This window comes from Bos indicus, chromosome 12 (genome assembly GCF_029378745.1).
Source record: "Bos indicus isolate NIAB-ARS_2022 breed Sahiwal x Tharparkar chromosome 12, NIAB-ARS_B.indTharparkar_mat_pri_1.0, whole genome shotgun sequence".
NCBI classification, from domain to species: domain Eukaryota; kingdom Metazoa; phylum Chordata; class Mammalia; order Artiodactyla; family Bovidae; genus Bos; species Bos indicus.
The window spans coordinates 71,765,561-71,787,017 of record NC_091771.1 but is presented as its reverse complement, the minus strand read 5'-3'; the positions used below and the strand labels follow the sequence as shown (position 1 = coordinate 71,787,017).

Genomic DNA, 21,457 nt, shown 5'->3' with positions numbered 1-21,457 from the left:
ATTTGCCTTAAGGGCCAAACCTACTCTCAGGGGCCATAACTTTCAATCACCTAATGTTAACAGTGAGAAATCCCATAGAACAGTCTGCAGAGTTTCAGGGGTCTGGTTAAATGAGGCATAAATGGAAGATAGACTACACTGCCATCCCAACCTGAGAGCCCTGATACTCACTTGTACATTCCAGGCGTTTCACATCTCGTGATGTCTCTAAGAAATATCGCCGAAGGAAAAAGAAAATGATGCCAAGGGGAATCACAGGTATAGCAGTCCAAGGAATTGCAGCCACCATCACGCCCACCACACCAATCACAAGTAGAAATGTCTGAAATAGCGAAAATACAGAGGCCTTCATGTCAAGGATACTTTTCAAAGATAAATTTTATTGATTTGTTAGGATTAAACTCCTTTCCTTGAAACTTGTTGAAACAGCAGGGAATGCTTTCCCTTCCAAAGAAATAGAAGTATAGGTGGTCCTCATGATGTTTATTGCATGCACCAAACACTCTGATAAGAACTTTCTAGGTATCAGCTCTTGTGATACACTCAGTAGCCCTTTGAGGCAGGAATTATTATTTTTAACAGATGAGACTATTTGAGGCTCAGAGAGTAGGAGCTGCATCTCAAACTATCAGGAGTCAGCAGGTGTTACTAGAGAGAGGAGTGAGCAAGCATTACAGATGAGGAATCCAGATGCTTCAGCTATCCATGTAGGGAAAAAGAAGTAGTTAATCACTTTCACTTTTCACTTTCATGCATTGGAGAAGGAAATGGCAACCCACTCCAGTGTTCCTGCCTGGAGAATCCCAGGGACGGGGGAGCCTGGTGGGCTGCCGTCTATGGGGTTGCACAGAGTCAGACACGACTGAAGCGACTTAGCAGCAGCAGCAGCAGCAATTACAAATTCAGTGTAACATATCTAGTAAAAGTATTATCTAATTTTACAAATGGAGACAGTGAGGCACAGGGAGAGGGAAAGCAACTTACTGGAAACTGCAAAGCTTAAGTCACAGAGCTGGGAACCCCATGTCATGAGCCATTATGTCATATTTAAGCTTGCCCCCAACATACAGCCATCTTTCTATCATTATACTAAGTATTTAAAATGCCCATTCCAAAGGTTAACTATTATAACACCACCAGATTCCATTTACAGTGTGTGTACTGTGTGTAAGGCCCTGTGCTGAGTTCCATGAACATTCTCTTAATCATCACATTATCCCCTGAGATGATTTTCTCTTAGGAAATGATCTAGGTCTAAGAAAGACAGCAGGTAGAACAATAAATGAAATCATTGGTTGATGCTGATTTAAGCATCCATCTTTATCAGGAAAAGTATGATGATACTCTGGAGGACAGTATCAGGCAATAAGAATGCCATCAACACTTAGTGTCTGCCTGCTATGAAAGTCGGGTGAGGTACTAGGGACTAGCAGATTCACCCAGTCTTGGCCAAGGCCTCTGAAGTTTATGATCTCAGGTGGATACAAATCCATGGTGATCTGCACAGAGGGATGGGGAAACACAGGGAAGAATACCTGAATATTTTTAGACAATTCTAAGACTCATGACTGACTTTATAGGCTTGTTTAACAAATATAAAGAATGGCATGAATGACTTGCAGGCAGTAATCACAGTTGATGGAAATTTTGACAAAAAAGGAGCTGGGATGAGAAGGCTGAGATGCTTGTCTGAGTTAACACTGGCTATTCTTTAAGATAAGAAATGATGAAGTTGGGATGGTAAGTGGCTGTCCTAAAGTTTCCCAAGAAGGTATTGCTTATCCTGGAGAAAGAGAGGAACCATTTGTACTCAGAGAATCCCAGAGCCACAGCTGCAGGCAGGAGGAACAAACAACCAGAACTGTGACTCTGTGGCCAGGAGCCCTTGGGAACCAAACTGCATGATCTGGATGGAGACCCACGTGCTTTTCCTGTTTCTCCCCACCTCTGCTGTGGTATCAAAAGAAAACTCAGAGTGAAGAACATGGAGTTCTGAAGGAATAAATGCTAATCGTAAGTGGAGAAAAGTAGGGCTGTCTGACTGCCCTCCTATTAGACCTACAGAAAACAATTTCTTTCAGCCACTGGCTTGACTGTGCATCCTACCAGGCTACAACCTTCATGTTCATAGGGAGGGGTCCTTCCAGCTCCTTCTATGTCTAGCCTTTAGGTCACTTGGCTTGTCATTGTTTCTTGTCAAAAACAAAAAACTACACCTAAAGTGTTAATTATTAAAAGAAAAAAACCCAAATTACTGGTTTTTAGCAGACTTGCATCATTTGATGAACAACATTCATCCGTTTCAATAATCTGGCTCTCCCCAGGTGGCTTCCCTAGTGGATCAGTCATTAAAGAATCTGACTGCTATGCAGGAGACCCAGGTTTGGTCCCTGGGTCAGGAAGTTCCCCTGGAGAAGGAAATGGCAACTGACTCCAGTATTCTTGCCTGGAACATCCCATGGACAGAGGAACCTGGCATGCTAGAGTCCATGAGGTCAAAAAGAGTCAGACAAGACTGAGTGACTAAACCACTCCAGGTGAGGGCCTTTTATGACTAACCCAGCCTGGCACGTAGCCTGGGAAGCAGAGGTAAGATCAAAATGAAGGGCTCCATGGAAGCTGTGCCAATGCTTTTTCCTTAGGTACCCACTGAAGACCCATTACTAATGCTCTCAGAAACTCTGGAGTTAGGTTCAGATTTCATGGCCCTAAATTCTAAAGCAATTCAAAGAGGGTACCTCTAACAGCTTTATTATACACACACACACACACACACACACACACACACACACAACATATTGGCTTCCCAAGTGGCTCAGATGGTAAAGAATCTGCCTGTAATGCAGAAGACCCAGGTTTGATCCCTGGGTTTGGAAGATCCCTGGAGAAGGGATGGGCAACCCACTCCAGTATTCCTGCCTGGAAAATCCCATGGACAGAGGAGCCTGGCAGGCTACAGTCCATGGGGTCCCAAAGAGTTGGACATCACTGAGAACTTTTACTTTTATATTTATGTACACTTGTGAATCTTTTATTGCCAGCCACCTTAAACCCTTTATAGAAGTGTGTAGAAGATGAAAATAGTATCTAAGCAAGAAGTTAACATCTGAAGAAGGAAACAAAAGATCCTAGTGTACAATAAACACACAATAAATCCCTTCCTTGTAGCCAACCTCATTTCTTTCTCCTACATTCTCAGAAATGCCAAAAAGCCCAATTCAAGCTACACACACAGTTACCCCCACCTGGTTGGATTCCAGGCCTATCTGATGGACCACATCACCATGGCCTGTGCATCTGCACCTCTGTCAGACTACGGAACAGAGACAGTGATGGGTATATAGAAAGAAGTATATTGACCCAGAAGCAAGTGACCCAAGTCCTGATATTCCCCAGATAAGGAGAATCATTATTTTTATATATTTCCCATTTGGACTACACCATTTGGGAAATTCTATCCAAAGTCTATGAATCCACATAATCAAATAAAAAATTCTTAGATGAAATCTTTCACTTGAGAGAAAATGGTGATTTTTCATAATTCAGAAAAATTCACAGAAAATCCCTGGGCTGGGAAGATCCCCTAGGAAAAAGAATGGCACACCACTCCATTATTCTTGCCTGGAGAATTCCATGGACAGAGGAGGCTGGCAGTTTAGTCCACGAGGCTGCAAAGAATCGGACACAACTGAGTGACTAACAAGCATACACATCCACATACAAACCCTAAGACTAAGCTTTTCTAAACCTGACCTTTGCTTGGGATATGTTAATCACATTCTTCATCCCTTATTTGACTGCCTTGGGTCTTTTCACAAGCACATAAGCTCTGGGACCTGGATATCCTTCAATTCACTCCCAACTTAGAGTCATAGCTAACTCCACTGAAGAGTGAATAGTGGGGTTTGGTTCACAGTTTGCTAACCAGCACGATAGGAAGCTTTAGGGAAACATGGTGTATCTCTTCCCTCATGTTTAGTGTATCTCACTGATCAATAGTTTCCTTTCCACTTTTGTCAGAGTTCAACGATATTACAAAATTTAAGACTGGAGTCCTCTTATTTTATAATTTATCATGGTACACCTTAAAAAGAAGAGCACTATAAAAGTATATCACAGGGAAATCTATTTAACATTCTGTGATAACCTATATGAGAAAAGAACCTAAAAAAGAATGAATATAGGTACATGTATAACTAAATCACTTTGCTGTACATCTGAAACAAACACAACATTGTAAATCAACCATATTCCAATAAAATTAAAATAATTTTTAAAAAAAGAAAAAAGTCTTTAAAAAAAGCTAAAATCAAGGGTTTTGAAATCCATCTTATAAATAAAAGAAAAAAACAGCATATTAAAGCATGTAGAAGAATGAAAATAGAAAAAAAAAAAATAGACTCTTGAGAGTCCCTGGTACAGCAAAGAGATCAAACCAGTCAATCTCAAAGGAAATCAATGGTGATTATTCACTGGAAAGATTGGATGCTGAAGCTCCAATACTTTGGCCACCTGATGTGAAGTGCTGACTCATTGGAAAACACCTTGATGCTGGGAAAGACTGAAGGCAGGAGTAGAAGGGAGCGACTGAGGATGAGATGGTTGGATGGCATCATCAACTCAATGGACACGAGTTTGAACAAACTCTGGGAGATACTGAAGGAGAGGCAAGCCTTGAGTGCTGCAGTCTATGAGATCACAAAAAGTCAGGCACAATTGAGAAGCTAAATGACAAAAGACCTGAATGAAAAAGAAAACTAACTTCTAAGCAGAAGAATCAACAAACACAAAGCGTGGTTCTTTGAAATCACCACAAAATGCAAAAGAAAAAAAAAAGAGAAAATTTACAATTCACATGCATTAAAAGAGGATAACAATAAAGATTGGGCTTCCCTGGTGGCTCAGATGATAAAGAATCTGCTTGCAATAGGGGAGATCCACATTTGATCCCTGGGTTGGGAAGATCTCCTGGAAAAGGAATAGTAACCTATACCACTATTCTTGCCTGGAGAATCCCATGGACAGAGGAGCTTGACAGGTTACAGTCCATGGGGTTACAAAGAGTCGGACATGACTGAGGAACTAACACTTTAGCTTTAATTTTAACACAAAAGATACCATAAGCATTACAAAGAGACTATAATAAACATTGTGCAGATAAACTTTTAAATTTTAATGTAAAGGACAAATGTCTTAAAAAAATGACATATAAAACTAACAATGATATAGAAAATCATAATAACTACATATTGATTTAAGAATTTGAATCCTTTTTTTTTTTTAATTTTACTTTATTTTATTGTTTTGGCCATTCCGTGCAGCTTGTGGGATCTTAGTTTTCCTACCAGCAATCAAACCCAGGCCCACAGAAGTGAAAGCACCAAGTCGTGACCCCTGGACTACCAGGGAATTCCCTGAATACATAATTTTTAAATTTCTCAAAGAAAAGACTGTAAATCCATACGGCTTCACAAAAACACTGTGCAGAAAAGTTTTACTAAACTTTTCCCAGTACTTTTCCAAGGTCCAGCATTATCATGATATAAAAACCAGATAAAGACATTAAAAGAAAGAAAAATTGCAAACCAAACTGTCTTGGAATATTAAACGACATACCAATGAACTGAATCTAGCAATATAAAAAGGGTAATATTTCACAATCTAACTTGACTGGGCAAGTCCAAAATACTCAGGGTCGCCTGTTACAAAGGACAGGTTGGAACCCTCGGGCAGGAGCTGATACTGTTCTCTACAAGCAGAATTTCTTTTTATTTCTGGGAGGCTTTGTCCCTACTTAAAATCAACTATTTATGGACTTCAATCACATCTACAAAATACCTACAGAGCAACACACAGATCCCCTTTTGACTGAATAACTAAGGAATGTAGTCTCATCAAGCTGACATTAAACTGACCATTAAAAATGGAAATATTTCCCATGTATTTCCATGAGGATACATAAGAATTGATGCTTTTGAACTGTGGTGTTGGAGAAGACTCTTGAGAGTCCCTTAGACTGCAAGGAGATCCAACCAGTCCATCCTGAAGGAAATCAGTCCTGAATATTCATTGGAAGGAATGATGTTGAAGCTGAAACTCCAATACTTTGGCCACCTGATGTGAAGCGCTGACTCATTAGAGAAGACCCTGATACTGGGAAAGATTGAAGGCAGGAGAAGAAAGGGATGACAGAGGATGAGATGGTTGGATAGCATCACTGACTCGATTGACATGAGTTTGAGTAAGCTCCAGGAGTTGGTGATGGACAGGGAGTTGGTGGCGTGCTGCAGTACATGGGGTTGCAAAGAGTCGGACATGACTGAGCGACTGAACTGACTGACATACTTCTGATAACAAAAGCTGACAAAATATTTTAAGTAAAGCAAATTATAGACCAATATCCTTCATGAACAACAGGTCCAGAAATTCTTGACAAACTACATACAGTAATACAGAAAAAAGATGCTACATTATGACCAAGTAAACTCTTTTCCAGGAATGTTAAGTTTAATTTTCAAATACCAATCACCATAATTCATATTAAAACAGTAAAGATAAATAAGTGTATGACCAGCTGAAGAGATGTAGAAGAAATATTTGTTAAAATTCCTTACCTCTTCCTCATTTTTTTAAAAAAGTAAAATTCTTGACAATTGAGAAATTAAAAGAAACATTTTCAATCTGATAACAGATACCTACCTAAAAAATTGCAATTAATATTATTTGTAATGAAAAATTACTGAAAGATTTTGCCCTAAGAATACAAGATTATCTTATCTAACTGATTCTCTTTAACTAACTGGAAACTCTAGCCACAACAAGTCAAGAAAAGGAAATAGAAGTCACAGATATTGAAAATGAAGATACAAAACTGCCATTATTTATAGCTGACATGATTGCATATGGACAAAATCCTATAGAATTAAAAAAAATAAAAAACATACCACTATTGACTCCAGGAAATGTAAAGTTAATTCACAAATAAATCAACTATATTTCTATAAACTAGCAACAGCAAGTGAATAATAGTATCAGAAACAAGACTTCCTAGTGGTCCAACTGGTTAAGAATCCACCTGCCAATGCAGGGAACATGGGATTGATCCCTGGTTTGGGAAGAATCCACATGTGCAGAGCAGCTAAGCCCATGTGCCACAGTCACTGAGCCCAGGCTCTAGAACCAAATGGCTGTACCTACCGAGCCCATGTGCCAGAATTACTGAAAACCATGTGCCCTAGAGCCCATGCTCTGCAATAGGAAAAGCCACCAAAATGAGAAAGTGCACCCATAGCACCTAGTCACCACCCGCCACCACAACTAGAGAAAGCCCATACATAGCAAAGAAGGCCCAGTGCATCCAAAATAAATGAATAAATAATTTAAAAAGACAATCCAACAATACTATGAAAAACAAATATGCATGAATAAATTTAACCAGAGACATGTAAGATGTCTATACTAAAAATTACAAAATATTTCTAAAATTAAAGAAGACCTAAATAAGCAGAGAGAGACAAATATTAGTAATTGCAGATCCAACATTGTTACGACTCAGATTTCTCAAAATATTCTATAGCTAAAAGGAAACATTAATAAAATGTTCAGGCTTTTATTTAAAAACAAATTGAAAGATTTCTAAAATTGATACATAAAAGTAAAGAATCCAGAATGATCAAAGCAAACTTGACAAAGAAACACAAAGTTAGACAATTTAAACTATGGGTTTCATCTCTTATTAAAATGTACAGTAACTAAGAATGCAGTATTGGTATAAGGATCAAAATATTGGCATAAACTGCAACTACTCAGGAACAAAATCTATTACACAGATGCAGATTTCCTTAATTCAATGCATAAAAGTCTTTAACAAATATGTCCAGAATAATTGGAAAAAGTAAAACTCAACCACTAATTACTCTTTCACATTTAAAAATTAGTGCAAGATGCATCAATATCCAAAAAGGTAGAACACAGAAAAGTATCTTCACACTCCTAAGGATGTGCAAAGATTTCTTAGGATACAAAAACATCAACTACGGTTCGATGCACGATACTGGATGCTTGGGGCTAGTGCACTGGGATGACCCAGAGGGATGGTATGGGGAGGGAGGAGGGAGGAGGGTTCAGGATGGGGAACACATGTATACCTGTGGAGGATTCATTTTGATATTTGGCAAAACTAATACAATTATGTAAAGTTTAAAAATAAAATAAAAAAAAAAACATCAACTACAAAAGAAAAAAAAAAAAAAGGTAAACATTAGACTTCATCAAAATTAAACCTTGACCTCCACTAAGGATATAAATGGCAAGCCACTGACAGGAAGAAAATATCATGGCATTGAAACATGTATAATATCATATATGAAATGAGTAGCCAGTCCAGGTTCGATGCAGGATACTGGATGCTTGAGGCTGGTGCACTGGGACGACCCAGAGAGATGGTACGGGGAAGGAGGAGGGAGGAGGGTTCAGGATGGGGAACACGTGTATACCTGTGGCGGATTCATGTTGATATTTGGCAAAACCAATACAATATTGTAAAGTTAAAAAATAAAATTAAAAAAGAAAAAATATCCACAAAGGACTAGCATTAAATATATATTAAAAATAAACATCCCCAAGGGGGATTTGAGGAAGCGGTTGGGGAAGTGATCAACACATCACAGAAATCTCAAAATGACAAACTCATTATTCAGTGGGAGAGGCTGCAATACTCTACACACTTTCCCTGACATCTCCACACAATGAAATGCAAGGGTCAGTGGTGCTGAGACAAGTAAAGGCTGTAAAAGCAAGTGACCCATAATAACCTATTACACTGAATCTCAGGCTACAGTTCTCAATATCCAGATGCAGTGGCATGTTCTTTTGCACTCCCCTTTCTGGAAAGAAATGACCACATTCACATTTTCTTTTTCTTGGGCATTTTTACTTCATACAACTGCAGTCAGTGCATTCTTTTTGTGCTGAGGAGGGAATGACATGGTCCCTGGTGTTCCCACCACGGCCTCCATTGGTGACTCAAGGGCATTTGCCCTTTGTGACCATGAAAGGACGTGAAGTCTAGTTCAGCTCTGCCAAGCTGCTGATTTTTTTTTCCCCCCGAATGACGGATGTGTGGGGAATAAGCGTTTTGCAACTTAGTTTTCCTCAATAAATTACAGTATTTTGCTGAGAGCAGCTGTGTGAAAGTTCACATGCTCAGAGCAGTCCCAAACTTTTATTTTTTGTGGAAAATTACAATGCCTAAACCTAACTTCCACATCTCACCTTCATTTTCACTTGTTTTACCAGTAAGAAGACTCCTTGGAGGTGATGATTTCAATGACAAGAATTGTAGATAATTGAGACTGCTTATTCAGTGTTATTTGGGACTTTGGCAAATTGTATGAAAATTACATTACTCTGAAATATTTAATGTTCAATGGTCTATCTTGAAAACAACTGATTTTTACTTTGTGAGTCTATATAAGAAAGTGTCCATCAAAATTTACAAGGATTACAATCCTAGAATCTCTGTGATACAAATTCATGAGATATTTATGGGCCTGGAAACTGTCTCTGACAATAAATTTAATGCAACATAATGCCACTTTGGAGAAGGCAATGGCACCCCACTCCAGTACTCTTGCCTGGAAAATCCCATGGACAGAGGAACCTGGTGGGCTGCAGCCCATGAGCTCGTGAAGAGTCAGATACGACTGAGTGACTTCACTTTCACTTTTCACTTTCATGCATTGGAGAAGGAAATGGCAACCCACTCCAGTGTTCTTGCCTGGAGAATCCCAGGGAAGGGGGAGCCTGGTGGGCTGCTGTCCATTGAGTTGCCCAGAGTCGGACACTACTGAAGCGACTTAGCAGTAGCAGCAATGCCACTTTGCCAAAGGCAAAAGGAGAAGAGGGTGACAGAGAATGAGATGGCTGGATGGCATCACTGACTCAATGGAAATGAACTTGGGCAAACTCCCAACAGGAAGCTTGAAGGAAGAACAGGAAGGCCTGGCGTGCTGCAGTTCATAGAATCACAAAGAGTCGAGCATGACTTAGCGACTGAACAACAACAAATGCCACTGTCATCAGACTATTTCTCTTATCTAAGACACACATGTGGTATTTTTAAAATAGTTGCCCATTACTTAGTGCTCAACATGCATTTATATATTATGCAAAAATTAATTAAAATGAATTTCATTTTGTCTTCCCAACAAACATTAGGAAGTGGGTATTACTTTCTCCATTTTACAGAAAGGAGAGTGTGGCTTTGTGGGGCAGAGATGGTAAGAGGGAGAGCTGGGATGGGGGCTTGGAAAGGTAGACTGCGGGGCTCTCACTAACACACTTTAAAGCTGTTGACATCATGAATGATTATCAGGTGCAATCACACCACATAAATTGACATTTTTACGCTGCTTTCCTTCGTCCTTTGAAATGGTGAACAACTCCAATTTGCCCAACCACTTATATAATGTGACTGGACAGGCTGGTAGCTGTGAGAGTCAGTGTACAGGATGGTGCACAAACTCATGATTGTTTCTCTATTGGAATGTTGTCTCTGAGTGACATCACCTGAGAGGGTGGATTGTCCTGCAGTGTAGACCACTACTCAGAGTCCAGGGTTTGCCTTAGCCACACTTGGCATCACTATCACAAAATATTAAATAAATTATCTGAAATACCATTTAAGGGAATGAGAAGGAATTAGATGAGGGAAAGTATATGGAATAAACACTTTCAGTTCAGTTCAGTTCAGTTTAGTCGCTCAGTTGTGTTTGACTCTTTGCGACCCCATGAATTGCAGCACGCCAGGCCTCCCTGTCCATCACCAACTCCTGGAGTTCACTCAAACTCACGTCCATCGAGTTGGTGATGCCATCCAGCCATCTCATCCTCTGTCGTCCCCTTCTCCTCCTGCCCCCAATCCCTCCCAGCATCAGAGTCTTTTCCCATGAGTCAACTCTTCGCATGAGGTGACCAAAGTACTGGAGTTTCAGCTTTAGCATCAGTCATTCCAAAGAACACCCATGACTGATCTCCTTTAGAATGGACTGGTTGGATCTCCTTGCAGTCCAAGGGACTCTCAAGAGTCTTCTCCAACACCACAGTTCAAAAGCATCAATTCTTTGGCACTCAGCTTTCTTCACAGTCCAAATCCCACATCCATACATGACCACTGGAAAAACCATAGCCTTGACTAGACGGACCTTTTTTTGGCAAAGTAATGTCTCTGCTTTTGAATATGCTATCTAGGTTGGTCATAACTTTCCTTCCAAGGAGTAAGCATCTTTTAATTTCATGGCTGCAGTCACCATGTGCAGTGATTTTGGAGCCCTAGAAAATAAAGTCTGCCACTGTTTCCACTGTTTCCCCATCTATTTCCCATGAAGTGATGGGACCAGAGGCCATGATCTTAGTTTTCTGAATGTTGAGCTTTAAGCCAACTTTTCCACTCTCCTCTTTCACTTTCATCAAGAGGCTTTTGAGTTCCTCTTCACTTTCTGCCATAAGGGTGGTGTCATCTGCATATCTGAGGTTATTGATATTTCTCTTGGCAATCTTGATTCCAGCTTGTGCTTCTTCCAGCCCAGCATTTCTCATGATGTACTTTGCATATAAGTTAAATAAGCAGGGTGACAATATACAGCCTTGACATACTCCTTTTCCTGTTTGGAACCAGTCTGTTGTTCCATGTCCAGTTCTAACTGTTGTTTCCTGATCTGCATACAGGTTTCTCAAGAGGCAGGTCAGGTGGTCTGGTATTCCCATCTCTTTCAGAATTTTCCACAGTTTATTGTGATCCACACAGTCAAAGGCTTTGGCATAGTCAATAAAGCAGAAATAGATGTTTTTTCTGGAACTCTCTTGCTTTTTCCATGATCCAGTGGATGTTGGCAATTTGATCTCTGGTTCCTCTTCCTTTTTTTTTAAAGTAATAAAAATAAAAATGATCAAGAATCTTCTAAAGTTTATCAAATAAACCAAGGATAAGCAAAATCATCAAAAATGAGTTTGAACACTGGTGCACTAACACAGCTGAACAATGCCCTTCCAGACCCTTCCCTTCTAGCCTCTCAGCTGATCATAGAGAGAAAGCCTGGGTCCCACACAGGAACCCTGCTTCCAGCATCTACAGTGGACTTTCCCTCTCATCTGGGATCAAAGCTCACCTCCAAAGCTCTGCCACCTCCTGGCCCAGGTTCCCTAACTGCCTCCAACCTCCACATCCAGTTTGCCTTCCAGGACTTCTTCCACAGGGCTCCCACAAATAGGATTCAAAAGTCATCAAGGGGTGAATCTCTGGATGTCTTCCTTCCCTGAGGAGGGAGAAGACCTATGAGGGGCAGGCTTCATGCCTGATTCACCCCTGTACTTCCCGGCCTCAATCCTTATTTGTTGAAGGGAAGGATGGAAGAGAGGGAAAATTCTCCAATCATACTCCCCTCCCAGAAACTAAAATCTCAAACAACAGGCAAGAGCTTCTCAGACCCTGCATTCCAGATGGGCCTCTCTCCTGATTCATTCAAATTCTTTCCACCCTGTCTTCACCTCAACTCCCTCCAAGCCTCCTGGATTTGCAGTCCTTTGCTCTTTAACTCCTCGGGTCACCAGACGCCTCCTGATTCCAAATCACCAACAAGTTTCCGTGGACTCACCTCATTTGCACTGAACAGATCTGTCCTTCTTCGGGTCTCCACCATATTTCCTCCTCTCATCCTTGCTGTTCATTATCCATCTTCAGTACTTCCCTTCTCTCTCTGCTTTCTCCCTGAATATCAGGGCTTCCCTAAGCTTCTGATCTGGGCTCCTAAAACGCTCTCCCCTCTCTGGGCAATCTTATCCATCCTCATGGATTTAGCTACCTGCTCAGTGAAGAATACGCAGGCTCCATGCTCATCCCAGTTCTCTCTCTCAAAGAGCAGACTCTTACTTCTAATGAACTACAGGACACCTCCACCAAACTTCAAGATAATTGAACTACAAGTGGTAGGGGAAGGACTGGAAATCAGCTAGACTAGAAATTTCTCTTCTCTTTAATGAGAGTATTTCCTGCTGAAATCAGGTAGCATCTACCCCTGTCCCTCTACATGCCATCCAAAAATATGTGACAAATTCTGATTATGATGACTAACCATATGCTAAGCACAAGGCGGAAACCCAACCTTGGCCTAGCTTGCTGTAGCAAAGAAACAGAACCTTTCACAAAATCCTTTCAAAGTAATTTACAATCACTGTCAAAACCTGACACTGTTTTTAGGGAAAAATTGTTTCTGGGGATAAATTATGTAGCTTAACCCAGCAGGGCATAATTATAAAATAAGTTTGCAGAAGAGAAAAAAACAATCAGACATCTTTGTAGTAAAAGTCCTCTGCCTCCGAGTCTCAGTTCTCACTGGTAACAGTGGAAGCCTTGCCCTCAGACTGCACTGTCTGTAGGACACTGTTGCACTGTTCATTGCTGCATTTCTCTGTGCAGCTTTTGATAAATGCATTTCATTTCCAAAATTAACACTTGGAAAGAAAAAGTAAATTCCCCACATGCTTAATCACTGATAAGTAGACAAAATAACAGAGGGGAAAACAAACAAACAAAAAAAAACATAACACTCCATAAGAGCAACAATACTGAATGTGAGAATGAGAGCTGAGATGACCTAACATTATTTCTTAGACCTCAAGTTCACAGACAAACTGAGGCTAGATAGAAAATATTCCTGTAAGTCTCTCTCTCTCTTTTTAAAGACACCTTAAGACAGAGCAATCAGCTTGTAAAAAGAAAAACTGCCTACATAAACAAAAGACATTTTCTGAGATGACTTTGATCCCGGAATCGAATTACTGGCTTAAAAGCTTTTGTGTCTTTAAAGGTGCTGTCTATGGTCCTTCTTGGACTCCTCAGGTGGCTCCGTGCTAAGAATCTGCCTGCAATGCAGCAGATGCAGGAGACACGAGTTTGATCTCAGGGTTAGGAAGATTCCCTGGACAAGGAAATGGCAACCAACTCCAGTATTCTTGCCTGAGAAATCCCATGGATGGAGGAGCATGGCAGGCTGCCATCCACGGTGTCACAAAAGAGTCAGACACAACTTAGCAACTAAACAACACTGTCCTTATTAAAATATTATTTTCACCATATTTTTAGCCAATCTTTTCTTTGCAAGTAACCACACCTGGCTTTATCCAAATAAAACGGTGCAGCAGATATCTGTCCCCTGTGGGAGTACAATGCATCATGCTCATGCTCAGTTGTGTCTGAGTCTTTGCAGCCCCATGGATGGCAGCTCACCAGGCTCCTCTGTCCACGAATTTTCTAGGCAAGAATACTGAAGTGGGTTGCCATTCCCTTCTCCAGGGCATCTTCCCAACCCAGGGATTGATTCCACGTCTCTTGCATCTCCTGCATTGGCAGAATTGATGCTTTTGAACTGTGGTGTTGGAGAAGACTCTTGAGAGTCCCTTGGACTGCAAGGAGATCCAACCAGTCCATTCTGAAGGAGATCAGTCCTGGGTGTTCATTGGAAGGACTGATGTTGAAGCTGAAACTCCAATAGTTTGGCCACCTGATGTGAAGAGCTGACTCATTTGAAAAGACTCTGATGCTGGGAAAGATTGAGGGCAGGAGGAGAAGGGGATGACAGAGGATGAGATGGTTGGATGGCATCACTGACTCATTGGACAAGAGTTTGGGTAAACTCTGGGAGTTGGTGATGGACAGGGAGTTGGTGGCGTGCTGCGGTTCACGGGGTCTCAAAGAGTCGGACACAACTGAGCAACTGAACTGAACTGAGCCACCTGGGAAGCCTAATAAAATGCATAATTTAGTTAATCTAGGCTATCTTTCCATGAGAGGTGGTTATTTTTATATTACGAAATGTGCTCATAATAAAGGGATTCCATGCCAGACACCTTGGAGGCAGAGGCAGAACCACTTACCCAGCATGTCGCTGCTTCAGACCAACGTTGACGTGACTGTGTAGCCACTCCTGCCCCAGGGGTTACTCATGTTAACTCAGGATCTCAATCAGAACTGCATCTCTTTCTCACAAACACAGCCTTTACTGAAGATAACAGGACACACTGCCAGGCTTAAAGGCCCACCCTCAGCCCCTGTGAGAAGGCCTTGAGAAACAGGCACTCTGCTCTTCTCTGTGAGAACTCTGACAGGACTGTTACATTACCTGGATGAAATCAAGAAATATCAGGGGCAGTAAGTCATCCATATGCCCAATGTCTTTGGAGAAACGATTCAAAATTCTTCCTGCAAGAACAAGATACAAGAAAATACTCATTACCTCAGGAGCTTTAAGAGAAATAATTCATGCACATATCACAATAATATTTTTGAAGACTATGTATTTACGGACTTCCCAGTGCAGGGGGCATGGGTTCAATCCCTGGTCCAGGAAGATTCCACATGCCGCAGAGAAACTAAGCCTGTGCGCCACAACTACTGAAGCTCATGCACCTAGAGCCTGAGCTCTGCAACAGAAAAACCCACCACAATGTGAACCCCAGGCACTGAAGTGAAGAGTAACCCTAGCTTGCTGTTAACTAGAGAAAGCCCATGTGCAGCAAGTAAAAATAAACCTAATGCAACTAAAAATAAATGAATAAATCTTAAAAAAAAAAAAGTACATGTATTAAATATTTAATATATTGGGCTTCTCCAGGGACTCAGTGCTAAAGAATCCATCTGCCAATGCAGGAGATATAAGAGACAGGGGTTCAATCCCTGGGTCAGGAAGATCCCTTAGAGAAGGAAATGGCAACCTACTCCAGTATTCTTGCCTGGGAAATCCTATGGACAGAGGAGCCTGGCAGGCTACAGTCCATGGGACTACAGAAGAGTTGGTCATGACTTAGAGGTAAAAACAACAACAAGTTTAATATATTACAAATTCATATGAAATAAGCCAATGTCAGTGGTAAAAAGAAAGACAAAATAGGATGATACCTAAAGAGAAACAAAAATACCACCAAATGGCAGTGGGTGGGGAAGTGAAACTTAGCCCTGATTTTTAAAAGAATGGGGGAACCCTATGTCAGTATCAGGAAGAATTGCTGGATTTGAGAAAGTTCCCTCGCTTTAGATCCATCCTGTCTAAGGCTCACTCCAAGTGCTAAATCTGTAAATAAACAGTTGTAAAATACCTAAGTTAATCTTAATTGTGATACCAATTTTGCTTTAATTATCAAGATTAATTTTGCCAAGTGATGCTTGCTACAATAAACATAATTATATCCTCTCTCTAATTTTTTTTCCCTCCATCGGCTAACAGTACTTCACATTTTGGGAAATTTTGGATTCTGGCCATTTCCAAGTTGTGAGTTTACTATTGCAATAATAAGTCGCTATTTTCAGAGGTGTACCAGGTGTGACAAGCACAGACTTATGAATAAGCATCTAAGAAGACCACCAGAATGTAGGCAGGAAAACAGAAATATTACTAAATGACTAAGAATCACTTATCATTGACTTTATTTCCCTTCTCAGAATCCACAATAATAGCATATCCTTAAGTCTGCAGGACAGAATATGGGAATTTCTGGTAAATATCTGGCATAAACTAAAAATGTCACATCAGTAAACAAAAGATGCTGCAGCCATCAGGACTCTGCAGCCACCCCTGCAAGGGTGGTGAACCCTGAGGAGACTCAGGATGACAAAGAACAGGACACTGGCCCCAGACAGGGGAGGTGCATATCAAAGAAACTGTAACAGGGAGGAGCCAATTTTGACTCCATGCTGGATCTGTTTCTTTGACCATTGCTAGTCATTGCTTTGGTCAGGGAACCCTGCCCCTCTGCCTGAATGTTAAACTAAAGTGGCTCTTTTCAGCTCACAGGGAGACAATCTGACCCTCACCACATGTGAATGGCTGCAGAAAAGAAAAAATGAACAAATATCCTCTTATTGTGCAAGATAAATGGCCTTTTGACTTTACTTCTTCACCTCCTCTCCTCTCTGTTCTATAAAAGAACCAGGCATCCAGATCCCAATAAGATGGCTATTTTGAGACATCAGTCTGCCATCTTCCCAGTCTGCCAGCTTTCCAAATAAAGTCATTATTCTTTGACTTAACACATTGTCTGTAAGATTTATCAGCGTTTTGAGGCGAGCAGAGCCAGCTTGAACTTGGTAACAAGTAACACCACTCTGTGTGTTTCTCTCTTCATGCCATCACATTCCAGAAACAAAGATACCATAAATAATCTATTATAAATTCTACTTTTGAAAATAAACACAGGGAAGAGTTCAATTTAATATACCACTAAAAGAGTAAATAACTGGCCCCTAAACCTTTAGGCCTATCTTTGCAATCCTTATTCGGGCTTCTATTTTCTTGAAAGGATGAAGTTCTGATAATAGACACGGGAAGGTGAGACAAGATACACACTGTGTATGCCTTCTGCTCTAGAATTGGTGACCTTAAGATTTAAACTTGGTTCCCAATCCTTGAATAATTAATCAGCATCTGGAGAAGCCTACAGGTCATCAAGAGCCTGGTTAACAGTGGTCACAAGCTGTGATAACAGAAATTCAGTCCCACTTGATGCTCCCAAATTTACAACTATAGTTTCCACATTAACAGGAAAAGTAGAGCAACTTCACAGCTATAATAGCAAAGATTCTTCCAATCACTTCCTCACTCCATTCATAATAAAATGAGATTGTGTGAGCCTCTGCAGTTTATAATCCTGTGCTCCTCACAGTGCCTGGACTAAAGAACATGTGTTGAATAAATCTGCACAAGATGCTGCACTAAACAGTCTTATTTAATCCTCACAACAGTCTTGTGAAACAGGAAGGGTAGCAGTTAATTCCATTTCACAGGAAAGAAGTTCCCAGACACCATGTTGACATCCTCACTGAGGTTCATTAGGCACTAAACCTGTGCTAAGCACTGTGAATGTATTAACCTGCTTCATGCCCACAACATCAAGATATCAGTAAGTGTGTGAACAGTATCCTCATTTCATAGGTAAGAAAACTGAGACACAGAGAAATTAAATAACTAGTATATAAGTATTAACATAACTATAACTGGCTATTACTATTAGTAACTATCTCCAGGACTGAACCAATAAAGTTGGCTCCAGGGTCCATACTTATAACCATGACAACATCCTGCCTGGAGATTTGCCTGCCCAGGAGTATCTACCTACTTTGGCCTCGGTCACACAGACAGTTGATGGCCAGGCCAAAGCTACTGCTGTCCTCTCTCCAGTCACATCCCGGCCTCAACAGGCCGTGTCAATTATGACCTGCAAAAACAAAGCCACCTCTGTGTTTCAGCACAAGTCTAACCAACTGAACAGAGTGGGCATGTGTGCTGATGAACTAGCTCTTCATAGGAACCCAGGTCAGGAGGCTACCTTCCAAAGCAAGACAGGTTGAAGGCCTCAGGGTGTAGGAAGCAACCACTGGGAGCCCTTTAGGGACACTCTTACTTAATAATGAAGATCCACCTGCTAGGTATCACAGACATCTTTAATGTAACCAAAAGTCCATTGTAAAACTAGAGAGTTGATTTTATCGAAGAGGATGTTTACATTTCATTGATTTTGTATTTTAATTAATCTTACTTTACCATTTAGGTAAAATTCAAAATATGAGCACATGTCAGAGCTCTGTGGTCCCAGAAATGGATGGGCAATGAAAGAAACAAACACACAGCCTGTCTCCTGTAGAGATGTTCTTGGAAGATGGTCCTTCCTAGTTAGCTTAACACCATGTAACACAGCCAATGTTTTAACAACAAGTCAAAAACATTTCAACACATTTTCACCATCTGTTGGGTATTTCATATGCCACATAACAAATGGACTCCTAAATCATACTGCAAAGTACACATTCATGTATTTTTACATGAATGCATAAATTGGAATGAAAGCTTATAATGCTCCTATATTCAGATTTTCTCTGGTAGGAAAAATTACCAGTGAAGCTTTTTGTAGAAAATGAATAAACATACACAGTGATTTTCTTCCAAGCATCTCTTCCACTTTCAAATATGAAAATGCAAATAGGCACTTAATGTTTTAACAAGACATATTCATTATGAAATTTCATGTCTGACTTACCTATTGGATTTCTATGGAAGAACAACACCGGAGCTCTTAAAATGGACTCCAACATTTTGTTGTGCAAAGTTTGTGAAGAATTAACAAGGATGTAGAATATCAACAGAGATCTTGTGATACCAAAAAGGACAGTAGACACAGTTAACCCTGAAATAAAGAAGCATCAATCAGCACAAGATCTCTGTTTTATGCTCAACCATGCTAAAGCATGGCAGGCAGTTTAAAAAGATACTGTGCATTTTATTCTATAGATAATATTCGTGTAGAGATTTACATATATACAGAATAAAAACATATATATAAAGTAGGTTATCTAAGAGTTTAATGCTTTCAAAAATACATTTATAAAGAAAGTATAAAAATCACTGTTTTCCTCTCACTAAATAGAAACAACATGGGGGGGGAAATGTGTAAACTGCAGCTTCATTCTAGCCTTGCCTAATTCAATTACAAGTTCTAATAAAACTTATAAGAAAGATAAATATACAAGTAACTGATCTTCCTTTCTCCACATTTCAAATCTCATTATTTACAACATGTCCCATAATCTAAAAGTAAGGTACGCTTTGGTGAAAGTGAAAGTGTTAGTTGCTCAGTCAAGTCATACTCTGTAACCCCATGGACTGTAGCCCTCAGGTTCTTCTATCTATGGAATTCTCCAGGCAAGAATACTGGAGTGGATTGCTATTTCCTTTTCCAATGCTTTGCTACCAGCATGTGATTTAACAGGGAAGAGGAGAAGTGATCTACAATTTCCTTGTAATTTACAAGGAAATATACTTCCATGTAAAGTAGCTTTTTAAGAACCTATTGTATAACACAGGGAACTCTACTTAATGTTTTGTGGTGACCTAATTGGGAAGGAAATCCAAAGAGAGGATATATGTTCAACTGGTTGACTTGGCTGTACAACAGAAATTAACACAACATTGGAAAGCAACTATAATAAAAATTAATAAAAATTTAAAACATTAAAAATAAAGTAGCTACTTCTGTGCCCAAGTAGCTATAAAGAGCATGAAAAGACCATGTTAAGTTGCAAGTAGACAATCTCTTTCATAATTGAACTGCAAGAAACTACAAATTATATTTTGACATGAGATAATCTAAACATGATAGTCTAAACTAATCTCTCACTATTTCATAGAACCCCAAAGCATTTGTAAATAAATATAATCATTTAAAGTTATGTCTTATCAATGACATAAATGAACACTACAATGCTCACTTAATATAAAAATTAAAATAGCCCTCCAAACATCTCTTCAACTCACAATGCTAAATAGAGTGGGGATAAATTCGGCAACATATATTCCATCAAGTACTTTTTTCCATTCAGCTAGCACATCAGTGTTATTTAAATTCTGAAAGCTGGGTAAATTCTTGAATTTCATCAACAGGCATTTGCCTTAGCCCACAATCCTATATGAATGTGTAGCAAAATCCCTTCCTTTTTCTTTAAGCCCTCATTGTCCGCCAATTCAGAAGGCAAACAACTGGTAGATTCAAGTTTCTTATCAAGTGATCAATAAAATAAATACAAAATTTCAATGAGTGGATTTTTACATAACTTAAGGGTCTGTCTAGTCAAGGCTATGGTTTTTCCAGTGGTCATGTATGGATATGAGAGTTGGACTGTGAAGAAAGCTGAGCACCTAAGAATTGATGCTTTTGAACGGTGGTGTTGGAGAAGACTCTTGAGAGTCCCTTGGACTGCAAGGAGATCCAACCAGTCCATCCTAAAGGAGATCAGTCCTGGGATTTCTTTGGAAGGAATGATGCTAAAGCTGAAACTCCAGTACTTTGGCCACCTCATGCGAAGAGTTGACTCATGGGAAAAGACTCTGATGCTGGGAGGGATTGGGGGCAGGAGGAGAAGGGGATGACAGAGGATGAGATGGCTGGATGGCATCACCGACTCAATGCACATGAGTTTGGGTGAACTCCAGGAGTTGGTGATGGACAGGGAGGCCTGGCATGCTGCGATTCATGGGGTCACAAAGAGTCAGACATGACTGAGCAACTGAACTGAACTGAACTCTTTGAAGAAACTTTTTCCAAGCATTTCCTGTGAGGATATTTAAATTTTTGCTTATTAAAAAAAAAAATATTGGGGTATAGTTGCTTTACAATGTTGTGTTAGTTTCTGCTGTTCAACAGAGTAATTCAGCTATAAATATACATATATCCCTTCCCTCTTCCTCCCATGCCTCCCTTCTAGGTCATCACAGAGCACTGAGCTGAGCACCCTGTGCTATATAGCGGCTTCCCACTAGCTATCTGTTTTGCACATGGTAGTGTATATATGTCAATCCTAATCTTCCAATTCATTTCCCTCACCTCCCCATGCCCGCTCTGTGTCCAAACATCTATT

At 40.2% G+C, this 21,457-nt stretch overlaps 1 protein-coding gene across 11 annotated transcripts in view; it reads right to left on the bottom strand.

Annotated features, from left to right (window-relative positions):
* The window catches only part of LOC139176086 (ATP-binding cassette sub-family C member 4-like), a 374,149-nt gene that overhangs the window by 274,136 nt on the left and 78,556 nt on the right, over positions 1-21,457 (bottom strand). For 9 of the 11 annotated variants that reach the window (XR_011569625.1, XR_011569624.1, XR_011569623.1 and 6 more), the window contains exons 19-21: positions 19,084-19,230; positions 15,177-15,256; positions 172-322 (exon numbers count right to left, since the gene is read on the bottom strand). Coding sequence is in view for 7 of the 11 variants with exons in the window: in XM_070799887.1 (XP_070655988.1) it covers positions 172-322; positions 15,177-15,256; positions 19,084-19,230 (378 nt within the window). In the remaining 4 variants the exon portion in view is untranslated. Of the gene's footprint in view, positions 1-171; positions 323-10,929; positions 11,917-12,167; positions 12,315-15,176; positions 15,257-19,083; positions 19,231-21,457 lie in introns of those variants that run through there. The other 2 variants (XR_011569627.1, XM_070799889.1) reach the window with 2 other exon arrangements.